The 14,116-nt window shown below is 56.9% G+C and overlaps 1 protein-coding gene across 5 annotated transcripts in view; it reads left to right on the top strand.

The window, feature by feature from the left end:
- ARHGAP26 (Rho GTPase activating protein 26) overlaps positions 1–14,116 on the top strand; it is a 132,403-nt gene that overhangs the window by 86,059 nt on the left and 32,228 nt on the right. For all 5 annotated transcript variants that reach the window (XR_014572334.1, XM_083798702.1, XM_083798700.1 and 2 more), the window contains exons 18-19: positions 2,820–2,979; positions 10,678–10,816. Coding sequence is in view for 4 of the 5 variants with exons in the window: in XM_083798702.1 (XP_083654828.1) it covers positions 2,820–2,979; positions 10,678–10,816 (299 nt within the window). In the remaining variant the exon portion in view is untranslated. The remainder of the gene's footprint in view (positions 1–2,819; positions 2,980–10,677; positions 10,817–14,116) is intronic.

Below are 14,116 nucleotides of genomic sequence, written 5' to 3'. Positions count from 1 at the left end.
CAGAAGGGACCGAGAGCCACGCAGCTGCAAAATGTCGTTCACCCTTTGCGGAGTCAAAGCACAGTGGCAAAGAGGGGTGTGGTGGCAGCAGAGGGCCGGCGCCTGCACCAGGGGGGCTTCCTCGGGGCTGGGGCAGAGCCAGGTGTGCCGCGGGGGCAGCGGGGCCCTGCCCTCGGTGGGAAGCCATTAATACTTCAGTCTGTAATAATTAACAGGACCGTGTACAGCTGCTTCCTGGTAATAAGTCAATGACAAAGCGATTTATTAGAGTGATGTATTACGTGATAACGGTAATGAGAAATGAAGGAACCTAATTTTATAAGACTCAGATCAATTCAGTTGGTTTTTTTTTATAAATGAACATTGTTTTAGCAACCATAGAAGATCATTAGATTTATTATTTTATTAGTACTTTCAAAACTATTTCGGTTTCAGCTGCGTTTTTCAAAATCCAAACAGGAGTAAGTGAACGTGTGATATTGCTGCAGTGTAAATATTTCATTGGCACTGGTAAATGTCTCGTTACGGAGGCGGGAAGCAGGCTTGGCAACATTACTTCGATTTATCTCGACAGCGCTGAGACCTGTAGCCCAGTGCTGATTTTGTGTTCGAACGGGGAGCTGGAGCTGCGTGACGCCGCGCGGGGGTGCAGCGTGCGGAGGGCTCGCGCCGGTTGCTTGTGCCGCGCGTTGCGGGCGTCGGGGCGAGCGGAGGGGCGGCTGCTGCGGGATGCCCCCCGGCTGCGGGACAGGGAGCAAGTGCCCCTGGGGACGTGGGCAGGGGGACACGAGGGCCCGAGCTGGGCACTGCCGAGGTAGGCGCTTCTCCTGGGGAGATGGCAATAGGGAAAGAAAGTTACATCCCTCTGTACGTAGGTGTTTTTTTCCTGTAAGTAAGCAAGTTTTTTCCTAAATAAGAGTTTTTTCCCTGTTAGAGTTCTGCCTTTCTCTCCGCTCCCCAAGGCTGTGACTTCCTAAGGCAGATTTGCTTCCATTCTGCTGGCTTTGTCGGCGAGGGGAGGCGGTGTGAGCGTTGTGCGCGTGCGGCTTTGGCGTGCCCTCGCTCACCAAATGGCGATGGGAAGAGCCGCGCGTCGGTAACCGGAGCCTCCCGCCGGGGCAGCCCATCCCCGCAGCGCCGCGGTTTACTGACAGAGGAGATTTCTCAGACGCTGGTGATAAAATATTCAGGGCTTCCTGACACTGGGGGAGGTTACGGGTAAGAGGGAGGTCCTACAACACACCCCGGGGACTTTTCACCGGGGCTTCTGCACCTCGGAGATTGTAAGCCCAGCCCAGGACGTGCTCGGTGTGCCGGTGGAGGTGACCCCTCTGCGGGGTCTCCAGGGACGTAGCGCGCACCGGGGTGAGGCTTCTCGCCCGCACAGAGCACAGGGCTGGAGCTGGGGCTGCTCTGCCGACCCTGAGCATCCCTTGGTGACAAGGTCCTCTTCTGCTGCCCGAGGAGCCTTGTTTGGGGGTGAGGAATGAAGGGTTCTTCATGGACTCAGGTGAGACTTGGATGGAAGAGGAGGAAAGCCGATTTTAAGTCAGCCCTAGTTTACGCTGTGCTGAAATAAGCTACGCCCGCACACCAATGAGCACTATCACCTTGGCTCTGCGATCAGTGATAAAGGCTCGTGGCAGTAACATCTTGGGACGATCCAGCAAGATCCGAGAATCTCACGCTCAGGATGTGCTAGCCTAGCGCGTGTTTCCAGGGAAAATGGGACGGAAAGACTACGGGGAAAAGGCGCCCACAGAAACACGTAAGCTGAAGTTGTGTGTCAGCGCAGCCTGAAGTCACCAAGTTTCCTGGTTGAAGAGGTCAGGAGAAAACCACAAAAAAGGCTTGCGAAGATAGGGCTGCAGGGCTCCCACCGCAAGTCCTCGCTGTGTCACCCGCACGTGTCGGTGCGTGACGTGCCGCGGCGAGGCTCGGGCGCGCGGCTCAGCCAGGGCCCGCGGTGCCAGGCGAGGAGGCTGGGGCTCCTGCCGAAGGGCGGCCGTGCCCCTGGGCTCCCCGCTGCTCGCGGTGGGATGCGGTCGGTTCGCTCCCCGCGGCGCCTCGCAGGCAGCCTGTGCTCCCGGGGGCTGAGCCGTGCTGCCGACGCTTCGCAGCGCCAAGAGCAGCGGCCGGCCCGGAGCTGCGCCCAGGGGCCCCCCAAAGCGCCCATCGGCGGGGTGCCGGGTCCTGCGCGAGCTGCTGCGTTTGGCTGAACCGCTCCGCTCCCGCGGGCCGCGATACTCGCGGACGTAAAAATAGGGATGACAGGGAGGAAGGCTCGAGTGTCCGCGGGTCCCCGGCCGGCGGATTCCTGGCTGGGGCGGGGACGGGCGCGTGCCCGCTGGTGACGCGAGGTCTCCGCTCCGCAGCCTGCTCCGCTTGGGCTGCGTGGGGCTGACCTCTGGGGAAGGCAAACGCTGAAATGGGTGAGAAGGAATTGGATTTTGGAACATATTAGGTCACTCGTTCAGCTGGAGAGCAGCGTGTGTCAGAGGTCCAACAATTTGTTTTTAGAAGGGTTTCAAGCATTAATGATTCAAGATGTTTTCCTGGGAGTGGTTTGCAACATGAGACTCGGTGGCCAGGGTAGCGTTGGGGTTTTATGGGATTAGTCAATTCCTGAGGCTGCAGGGCCTCCAGTAACACAACAGTTAACACTGTACTTTTCCACATGGCTGAGCCTTCAAGGAGCTCACCAGGAGTGTCAGAAACGTAAACAGAATCGTAAGGTTGGTGCCAGCCATGGGGCGGGGAGGGGGTTTCCGTTCTGATTATTCCTATCACCCACTTTTTGCATTGCTTTTGTTTTGCAGAGTTGCAAATAACCACAAGCAGAACCTGATGACTGTTGCTAATCTGGGCGTGGTGTTTGGGCCAACTCTGCTTCGACCCCAAGAGGAAACAGTCGCTGCCATTATGGACATCAAGTTTCAGAACATTGTGATTGAAATTCTGATAGAAAACCATGAGAAGGTAACGGCTTTACGTGCTTCTTTCAGTGCAGTTCATTTCTTAAAACAAATCTGTCTCTCCGCAAGCTGCAGCCCACTTTCCCGGGGCCCTCCTTGCTCTCCGTGGCCGGCAGCCACGAAGGGCTAGGCTTGGTTCCTGCTTTTCTGACTAAATCTGTGTTTGTTCAAGTACTGGCTTTATCCGCAGAGTTGGTCCCTGCGTTGCGATGCGGTTGTGTCTGTGGTTGCAGGGATGCTCCCACCTGTTGCTTGGGTCTGCCAGTGGAGCCGAGTGCCGCAGTGGGCTGGGCTGCAGCTGGGGGCTCCTGTGCCTCCCCGGGGAGCTGGCTGTACCCCTGGGGTGCTGGCTGTCCCTCGGGGAGCTCACTGGCCCCCCCGGGAGCTGGCCACCCTCAGCGTGGTGCAGAAGCCTGTTGACTGCCCGTGGAAGGCTATGCGATGCTGCAAATGGCAGCTCTAAAAAAATCCATGTTCTTCTAAACTCAAACAGTTCTCCTTTTATGATCTTCTGTCTGGTTTGGGTTGGAGACGGTACTGATTTGTGCATTCTGGCTGAAAAATGGAGCGAGACTTGCCGAGGGGAGTGGGGGCACCACTGCCAGGCAGCATTGCAGCTCCGGCCTGGGTCTTTTGTTTGCCGACACTGAACTCGAGCATTGCTTGCAGGTTGCGAGCAGCGTGCCCACACGTACGCAGGCTGGTGGGGTGAGGCACGTTGGGCTGCCTGGAGGCGGTGCAGTGCGTCACGAGAAACACCGTGTTCTCCGGGTGCCCTGGCCAAAGGGGACGCCTTGCCACGCTTTCCTGCGCCGTGCTGCTGGGTGCCCGTGGTGTGAGAGCGGCGCGGGCTGGGAAGCTGCAGGATGCAGGATCACAGGGTCTGGTTCTCAGTGCTGCGAGGTACCCGGGGCTCTGGGCTCTCTCTGAAGTTCGGCCCACAATTTCACACCTGAGATTCAAGGCTGAGTCCCCAGTACGTGCGGTGTGGGTGTCAGTCCTGGGGTGCGCCTGCGTGGGTCTGCTGAGGGGCAGCAAATGCATGACCAGCGGGGATGGATGGATATATGGGGACACTGTCTGTGGTTCGTGTGTCCTCAGAGAAACTGCCTCCCCGGGCAGATAAGCACCGTGGTATTTATTTAGCACGGAGGAGCTATTTTCTTCTCCTCTGCGTGGGGGGTAATGGCAGCGATCGCTTAATTAGGAGCTGCCATGCAGAGGGGCGCGCGAGCAGCAGCAACGAACCTGGGGTTGTGGGCAAGACACAAACCTGGCACAAAACCTCGTGCTGGCCCTCGGTGGCCGTCTGTCTGTCCTTCCGTGATGGCCCTCCAGTGGCCCAGGGAAACCTCACCGCCGTGCCCAGCTCTTGGTGGTGATGCTGCGCTGCCAGCATCCCGAGCAGCGCGGCATCGCGGCCAGGGCGCTTGTGGCCCTGTTCCTCGCTGAGCTCTGGGGGTCCCTAGAGGGACAGGTCGTCAGCCGTGGATCCTTGTCCTGCCTGAACCGAGCCTCCTGAACCGAGCCTCCTGAACCGAGCCTCCTGCCATCAGTTGGCATCTGCAGGAATCGATGACAGATTTCTGCAACGATCGTGTCTGTGTGGGCTGCGGTGCTCATCTCCGCTCACCAGCAGGATTACACCTGATGTCGCAGGGTTCCCGAGCGCTGCCACGATTACCCTGCCTTAGGAGTAATTTACGGCACCAGCGGGAGGGGGAAGCTGCGGCTCGGTTTCGTGCTTTCGTCGCCACTGAACTGCGGGGGGGGCGAATGCGGCGCGTGCTCTCCGTGCACCCCGGCTGCTCCCGTGCAGCGGGTGCTGGTGGTGCAGGATGGTGCCCTGCCTGCACTGCCCACACCGCCTGCACAGCGGCACGGGTACCCCTCGGCACCGGGATGCTGTGTGCAGAACGTCTGTGGACCCCTGTCCTCATTTCTCGAGGGCTCTCGGGAAATGATCCCAAGAAGAAGGGAGACAGCAAGAGGCAACTGCTGGGAGGAAAATCTCTTTTAAATTCAGTATCGGTGCCGGTTCGGCTCCCTCTTTAGGACTGTTTCGTTTCAGTGTATTCCTTAATTTGAATTGATTGGAACTCACTGAAGTTTCCCCCCAGGAGCTGCTGTAGGTGATTAGCAATATGCAAGTCCTCTGTGCTGGTGCTGCTGGTGCTTTATATTGTTTTACACCGGTGACTCACAGACACTGTTTATGATTAAGTGCATTCGCAGGGAAAATGTAATTGATTTGAATGGTTCCTGGCAATCAGCAACTGTCTGGTATTACATTATATTTCCCTCAGGTAAGTGGGATGCCTCTCCTGTTAAAATTACTGTCGTCATTGTGTAGCCAAAAAAAAAAGAGAAGAAAAAAAAACCAAAAACCAAGCTTGGTGATGACATCGCTTGGTCTGAGTAACTGCTGGCAGCTTGTTTACAGCCCCTCCAGCAGGCTTATCTGGTGGCTGGGGCCCTGGGGAGGGTCTCAGGGGAGGCGGTCACCCTGCTCTGCTCGCTGCCGTGCAGCTGCAGTGACCCCACATTTAGCTCATCCTCCCGCTGGGGTTATCCGTGGGGAGTACCATCCATCTCAAAGGCACCGGAGTAGCGGAGGCGGACACGGCAGTGACGGTCCCACGTCAGTGCTGTTAACGGGAGCGGGTGCTGCCCGCACCGTGCCCCAGCGGGTGTCTCGGTGCGTCTCGGGAGCGAGGCGCAGTTTGGAATCGTAATCAGCAAAGCGGTGTCTTTGTGAGGCTTCCCGGAACGACTGGGAAATTATGGCTTGCTCCAGGTTGCCAGAGCCTCTGACACAGGCCATTAAGCTCTGTGCGTAATCCAAAAAGTTGAATCGTTTCTGGGGATTTTACAGGTTTCCAGGTCTTGGATCCGAATCGTTTGTTAGGCTCGCAACGGCACCAACAAACCCAGACTGTTTGTAGGGCTTCTCAGGCGTGTTCTCCTTGAGAAGGTCTCTGCGCATGAAGTTATCGCAGGCCTTGCGTTTATCTTTATAATTGCAGCTGTCAGTGGGAACTGTTGCACTTCGGGTTATTTCCCAGGGGCTGTACTGACACCAGAGCTTCTGGAAGTGTGGAATAGCGTTGGGATGGTGTAGAGTCAGGGCTGGGGGAAGGGGGGGGACAAAATATCCTAGCGGCAGCACCATTTGCATGCCAGATGCTGCAACAGAGCAAACGGGAACCCTGGAAAAGCTGAACCAGAGCAAACGCGCCCGGTGCTCGCCTGCCCAGCACCACCCAGCGAATGGACAAAGCCTGGAGTTGTTCCTTAGCAAGATGTCTCCGTTAGCGATTGTCAGCCTTTTCTCTGTGTGCCTGTGAATACAGCCCGCTAGCACAGTGTGATATAAAATACACGCCGATCGTATATTTTTAAATGGATGAAATGATTTTCCTCCTATGGCTCTGGATGTTGCCATGACAAGCAAACCAAGAGTGTGTCTTCTAAAAAAAATAAGGATGCTGTGTATTATTAGTTACTCAAGAGAGTGCTATTTAACACTATATTTCTAAAATAACAATAAATTGACTTAAAAATTAAATGTTAGCAGAAAGCAATATTGAAATATTATTACATCTGGTGGCATTTAATTTTCTGAAAATTGTGGCTGTCCATCCATTTTGTTTTCCAAAGCTTTTATTTGTATAGCTCTCCGGAAAAGGCCATTGTTCTGAAGTGTTACAAAATTAAGACATCGCTATACTGCCTTGATGATGTTCCCTTCAGACAAAAGATTCACCAGCTGAATTGTTTCTGCACACGGCAGTGATGACAAATGAGAGACCAGCCTTTGCGGGGACTTGCACAGGCCCAAACGCTAGCCTTACTAAGTGGTAAGAATTAATACCGAAGTCAAAGCCCTCAGCACCTCATTTTTATTTTATTCTTTCTCTAATTAGCAACAATTTTTAGCGATGCTGCTGGCAGCAGTTTGAGTTGCCCTCGAATGAAGTTCGTCCCACCTCCGTTTTGAGCGCCGCGGCAGCTCCCGGCTCTGCCAGCTCCTGGAGCGAGTCGGTGCCACCAGCCGGAGCAGGGGCTGGGGGCTGCGATTGTGTGCTCTGGTGTCGTGCTCTGACCTGGGAAGGAAACCCAACCTGCCCCTTTTCAGCTTCTTCGTGATAAGCGGGCACGGCGCTTCTCCGTCTCACAGAGATCAGGGACGCGGGTGCCCAGCACCCGAAGTCCTCCGCAGCGCGCTGACCCCGCGTGTGCCTGGGGACTGCTTCCTCGGGAGCAGTCATCAGCACTGCGAAGCCGTCGTTTATAACCAGCTCCAGATAATGAGGTCAGCGGGCAGATTCCTCGTCCTCCGGAGCAGCCGCGGAGCAGAGGATTTAACAGCACTTGGCTGGTTTCGTTCGGAGGGGGGGGCTGCTCCGAAAGCCTCTCGCTCCCGGTGCTCGGGGTGCTGCCGGTTCCCGGCCCTTCGGTGGCTGTGGAGCAGCGAAGTTACCGCTTGCATCAGACAGAGCGAGCACAGGGCTGTAAATGTAATTTATGAATCCTGGCTGCTCCTCTCCCCGTCTGACCGTTAAGCTGCCTCTCTCTCTCCGTTAATTGGACTCTGGGACGGGGAGAGTTATAGCACGGGTGTGCACAGTGAGGAACACGTCTCGCTGAGTCTCGTTAAATTAAAGACTGAAACAAACCTGACAAACTTTCTGGTGAAGAAGAGCGGAGTTTTTATGCGAGCGATGCCTCGGCTGGGGGAAGTGGAGCGGGAGTTTTTGAGGCTGCCGGGGGGGGGGTTTCCTTCGCTGCCGAGGAGGCCGGCGCAGTTTCCGGGCGCGTAGCGCTGGCCAAGTCACTTTGAGAACGAGCTATTTATCTGACGGCTCTCCGAGTCCTCAGACTCCTTCCTCCACGGACCTTCAAAATAAGCGCTGGTGCTTTTTAAAATGGAGCTATTTACTGGCTTTTCCCTATCGCGAGCAGTTAAATGCAGCCGGGGTGCCGCGTGCCGCCCCGAGGTGGCCGAGGGGCCGCTTGGCACAGCCCTGCCTCTGCTGCGCCTCCGCGCCCGGCGGCGCTGGGGGGCTGCGGTGGGGCTGCCCTCCCTGCCCTGCCGGCCCGCGGGGCCTGCCGCCTCCGGCGTGCCCCCTCTGAGGTGAGGCGGGAGGGTGGGCATGGAGCAGTGGGAGGTCTGGGGCTGGAAGGCATCCTGGAGAAATTGGGGCACTCCTGCTTCGTCAGGAGGCAGCGCCGTGCCACTGCCACCGAGCGGCGTCGCTCCAAGCCCTGCCCTCCCCAGGCAGCAGAGCAGTGGTGCTTCTGCTGTGTCCTACCGTGTCCTACTGTGTCCTACCGTGTCCTGCAGTGCCCAGCCGTGTCCAGCTGTGCCCAACCGTGTCCTGCAGTGCCCAGCCGTGTCCAGCCATGCCCAGCCATGCCAGCCCAGGACAGCAGGCTGGCGCAGCCCTCAGGGCTTTAATCTTAGCTGCACAAGAGGCATAAAAGACCTCGTGGCTTAATAAAAGAAGTTTATAAGGTAGCAGGAAGCAGCATATTTACTGAGCCTTTACAATTGCAGTTGCGTCAGTGAGTGAAGCGGAGGCCGTAAACCGAGCGCTTCGAGTGCAGCGCGAGCACATCAAAGCCCGCGCTGGGAAGGGCGGCGGAGGGGAGGCGGCGAGGGCAGTGTCACGCAGGACACGGCTCCGGGTGCCGGTCCCTGCCCCGCTGGAGCAGCATCTCCGTGTCTCCGCGGCTGCGGGCACAAGGGGAGGCGTGGGCTGTCTGTAGGGTGAACATTTGGGCTGGTCAGACACTGTAACTGAAATAGAGTTGGTTGTGGTGGGTTGGAGGGTGTAAGATATCACACGCTGAAGCTTTTCAGTTGGACTGTTCCATGCAGCTGCTTTGAGCAACACAAGCTCCTTATAAGCTGAGGCTGGCTTTAGGCACTGAGTTTGTAATTTTAATGCAGATATACCGTCTCTGATTGAAGACCGAAAAGAGGAAGCAAAAACCTGGAAGTTTAATTTCAAATGTGCTGTGAGATGCAATTCATAAACGAACATGTTTATTTGCTTTGATTATACATTTCGTCATTTTCCCAAGCAATCTGAAAAGCATTTAACAGCAGAAAGTGGCCATTCTGGGCCTGGAGAGCAGGGTGCAGGCGGGTGAGGTGCCTGCTGCCGAGCGTCCCGCACCCTGCCCAGCGCAGAGGGAACGGCTCCGGCCTCGGGGCCGAGCAGCGGGGCCAGGCCCCTGGAGCCCAGCGGCTGCCTGGCGGCACAGCCCGGTGAGCAAACGGCACCGGGCCCGCGTGCCTGGGCTGCCACCAGTCCCCGGCCTCCCACGGGGCAGGGACGGCCAGGGGCAGGCTCGGCAGAGCAGGCGCAGTGGAAGCGAGCGGGGCTGCGTGCAGAAAGCGCGGCTCAGGCCGGTTGTGCTCGGGGCGATCTGTGGGCCCGGGAGGAATGTGCGAATGAGACCAGCGGGAGGAAGGTCGGCCGCAGCGCTACATAATCCGTCCATCTGTCTGCGGCGTGTCCGGCTACGTACAGCCTCCAGTGCTCGCTTCAGGGGTGCCTGTCTCGGGGCCTGCGAGGAGCCGTGCGTGGCGCCTCCTCCCTGCTTCCTCTGCCTCACGCAGCGCCAGGGCTCCAAACCCCCGCGGGGCTCGGGCAGCGAGCACCCCCACCCAGGAGGGCTGCCTGGAGCGCTTTTCGAGGTGCCCTCCACCACGAGGTGTTGGGTTTGCTGAGAACAGTCTGTCAGTTTTTTTACAAGGGGCCGTGCCTGCCTCTCCGTGCTTTTTGGGAGAGATGTGACATTCCAATATTTGGCTAAAGCATCTCGGCAATTTAGCATTTATTTGTGAGAAGCAGCACGGAGGGTTTACTCATGTGCGCCTGAGGATTATGTTGCTGTTACACGAAACAAAGCAATTAGCTCCTGGCAGCGGCTCGCTCTGGCTGGTGAGCGGCATCTTGCAGCTCTCTGCTGCCTGCTGGGGCAGCACCCACCGTGGCACAGGGCACTGGGCGGCTCTCAGGAGCAGTTCTCCTTTTGGCAAGCCCCGGCAGCGCCACTCGGCACCAGGCAGCCCCGGGTACCCCTGGCGGTGCCGGACGTGGCCAGAAAAGACTCAGAAGGCTGGTGTGTCTCAGCCGTTCTTGCAAAGGGAGACCTTGGGAGAACTGGCGTTGAACACTGGTGTTGTCTGAGCCCGGGGTTACAGAAAAACAATAAATAACCAAATATCAACGGCAAACAGAACTGCTGCTCATTAGGTTCATGCAGTTTAAAAATTCCATCCCCTTGAGAAAAATGTGATTACTCAGTTTTCTGACAGCTGTGGCTGGAAGCTGGGAAGACTTTCCCAAGCTGGTTTGCATCACTGGGCGCCGAGCCTGTGGCAAGGACAGGCGCACGCTGGTTGTTCCTCCCTTGGGCACTCTCCCACCAACACCTGCAAGGGCACCGCAGAGCCTTGAAAACTAAAAAAGCCTACCATAGTACCAGGGTCAATCAAATTCCGCAAGAGTGCAAACAGGGTGGAAACACAGAATTTCAGAAATTGTACCCAAACGTTACTTGTTTTGTGGGTCTTCTGTCGATGCTGCTCCTTGGCGTGACAGCGGGGCGCTGCAGACCAGGCAGGTGGAGAGCTGTTCTGCCCGAGCGGGCGATGCCAAGGAAACTTGTTTATTATTTTTCACAGATATTTAACACTGTGCCGGAGACCCCGCCGTCGAACTCACAGCTGCTGCTATCTCGCAAGAAGAGCACGGACTCGAAGCCTCCCTCGTGCAGCGAGCGGCCCCTGACCCTCTTCCACACGGCGCAGCCCAACGAGAAGCGTAAGTGCTGCGCGGCCGCCTCTGCCCTAACGGTCGCTGCCAGCCGGTAATTCCTGCGCCACGAAACGCAGCTGCGTTGGTATCGATGAAAGATGCGTCCTGTAAGAGGATAGTGCCTCAGTTCCCTGCACTATCGTGCTGATAGGGAGTGCAAAGACTGCCTGGCATCCCAGGCTGAAAGCGGGGCTCGGGGGCTGCGTCGGCGCGGTGTGGCGTTGCTGCCCCGTCCCCCGGGGCCTTCCCCGCCTCACGTCCCCCGTCCCCGCTGTCCCCAGCTGCCGAGGCGCTGCAGTGTGTGGGGCAGAGCCCGTGCCCTCCGCAGACGATCCTCTCTGGACGCCCACGGGCACTTTTCCTTTCCCAGACACAACAAGCTCAGCCAGCAGGCTCTGCATTTTTCTGCGGATTAGGTACCACGGCAGTTTAAAAATGTTGGAGATCGTCTTTCCAGTTCTGTCACTAACTGGCTCCAGACACCTAGGTGAAGGAGTCAGCGTGCCCTCCCGTCGCACACGCTGCTGCCTCACGTTGTTCTGTGCCCGGCCGTCCCCATGCTGCCGCAGGGGCAGGAGCCGGGCTGGCAGCGGGCACTGCCCGGGGCTCACCTGGGCGCTGAGTGAGCAGCACGAGGCTGGCGTGAGCCCCTCGCCCCCTCGCTGAAAACTGCAATGCAGCGGAGAGGCTGCTGTTTGCTTTTCTGACTCTCCAAACATTGGGGCTTCCCTGCCTCTGATTGAGTTCCCGTTAAGGTCCACGCGCTCCCATTTTGGAGGGTGTCCTAACAACACGTGTGGATTTAGGAAGTGGTGGTGGTACCGACGTGTACGCTGGAAATAGTGTGTCCCACAGCTGTCAGTGGAACCCTGAGTATCAGCATCTGCTTTTGGAAAATTTCAGCCTAATTAGTTTATTTGCTGATAACTCAGCAGATGTTTGGTAGATGCTGGAGTCACCTGGCTGCCAGGTCCTTCGTGTACTGTCCTCAGCTTGCCTGGAAGAGGAACCGAGTTCGTTTATTTATTTCTGTAGCAGTTTACCCTCATGAGAAGCAATATTTTCTCAGCTTTCCTCCTGACGGTCTGTAGTCTCCTGTGTTTGTGGGCTGAAGCACGAGGGCTGGGGCAGCAGCTGGAGCCAGGGCAGCCGAGGAGAAGCAGCAGACGCTGTCCCTGTCCAGAGCTGGGACACAGAAAGAGCCCTGCTTTTGGGGCTCCCAGACAGCACGGTTCTTCCTGCTCCTGGCCACAGCTGCTCACGGTCTGAAAGGCGGTGAGAGGGCTGTGGGAGTGCGGGTCGCTCGCGCATCACGGGATGAGCGGGGGCAGCTTTCCAGCCATGCAGGCTTGCAGGATTTGTCCTAACCGTCCTTAAATGCAGCAAGGTGCCTGGGGTTATTTGGCAAGCGCTGAGCCTTCCCAGCGCCGGCTGTGTTTGCAGCTGTGTTGCTGGTGCTCAGAGGTTCGCTCGCTGGCCGGGGTTTGTGCCTGAGCCGCCTGCTCTGCCCGCCCCGCGCAGAGCTGCTCCGCGCAGGAGGGGCGCGCAGCTGGGGGCCCGTGCCTGGAAATCTGGGTCAGAAGAGGTGGAGGGGGCTCAGGAGCCCTGAACACAGCAGGGGTACCGGCCGCAGGAGTCAGCTCTGTGAAACAGGGGCACGGTGAGATCTAAGAGCTCGAAGTTGCAGCTAGGCATGTTCAGAACTGAAGCAGAGTGCACATTTTTTAATACCGAGGGCAATTTACCTGTAAGAAGGAGATAAGTGGGGCAGTGAATTTTCCATTATTTGAAATCTGTTCTTTGAAGTAGAATACCTTTCTAAAACTTTCACTGAGATTCATCATACAAAGCTATGCGTAACGCAGAAATTATCATGTTCAACACACAGGATCACACAAGAGAGTAGATTAGATAATTATAATTTTTTTTTTTTTTGCAGTTAAATGCCCACATTTTTGCCCACAACTGACCTGGGTCAAGTGTGACCCAGGAACCGAGTGGATATTGTGAAACAAGCAGGGTTAGCACAGGAATACGCCACTTTGTTCCGTATCAGTTTTTCCTTATAAGCGGTGTTTTGGCACTTTGCTCGTGTTTTGTTATGCAGAGTGCTTTTGTCATGCCTTCTGTGGTCCCTGTGAGGGTTATCAAGGTGCCCTAGAGCTGGGTTCCCGGCCCCAGGTCGCTGCTCTGGCACCCGGCAAGGTGGGACCTCGGCATGGGTGGTTTGCGGAGCGGCTCCTCTGCCTCGGCGGTGCTGCGGCAGCTCGGCTGTCCTGCTCCTGTAGCAATAAGGACAAATTAAGTACCACAGCGAAGAATCCTTCACTTAAGCTGTTAAAATCATGAAGCAAAACACAATCTCAGCCTTTTAAAAAGGAGGAAATAAAATAAAGGCATGGTTTCCGATCCTGCCGTTCATCTCCCATCCTCTGCAGATGAAACACTTCCAGTTCCTTGGCTGATAGCGACTTTAATTCAATGTTGGCTGGTAGCTGCGTCTGAGATTACACAGGCAATTGACACTGATTTGTTAGGCTTACAGAGCTTATTTTCGGACTTCAGCCTTGGGCAGAAAATGTTTGGAAACAACCGGACATCGCGGCCGAAGGCGCTGCAGGGCGCAGCTCTGCGCTGCCGGGGCCGCGGCGGGGCCGCTGTCGTGAGTGCTGCCGGCACACAGCCAGGGCCTGCCAGGCACAGACCGGCTTAGAAACCTGCACCGTCGGGTGCAAAGATCAAGGACCGATGTGGATTGGCCTTTTGGGGGTTTTTAGGTCCTTCGGATTTCTCTCTTATTTCGTCTGCTGGCTGCTCTGCCCCCCAGTCGACGTTTGGAGAGCTCAGCCTCTGCTTTTCTTCACTTTTGCTTCTTCTTACCTTCTGGATAATCTTTTCCGCCCCAAAGGGTTTATACCTCCCTCAGCACAACTGGGGGGCAGAAGCTCCTTGTAAGCACGATGCCTCACCCCCGTTGACGCGAGCGAGCGGTGTTTGTGCTGCACGTGGCGCACGGCTCCTGGCGGTGGTGCTGCCACGCAGAACCAGCTTCTTCGTCCTGGTGCAGCCTCGCCCTGAGCTCCCCAGGGTGCTGGAGTGGAAGCAACAGTTTTTCCTTCAGACACCTGGTTTTGGAGATGCTGGTGTGCGGGGACCTGCTGTCTGGTGTCCAGACACCGTGCTGCCCCGTGTGGCTTGCGCTCAGCCGCTGCGCAAGCTGGTGTTCTCCTTCCACCCGTCCTTGCACCCCCGTCACTGCACCGGCCGAGGCAGGGCAGACGGGGAGCTCCACGAGCTGGGCTCCTC

Source organism: Anser anser (assembly GCF_964211835.1).
Source record: "Anser anser genome assembly, chromosome: 14".
Classification (NCBI taxonomy): domain Eukaryota; kingdom Metazoa; phylum Chordata; class Aves; order Anseriformes; family Anatidae; genus Anser; species Anser anser.
The sequence above is the reverse complement of the archived record's forward strand: the minus strand, read 5'-3'. Positions and strand labels throughout refer to the sequence as shown.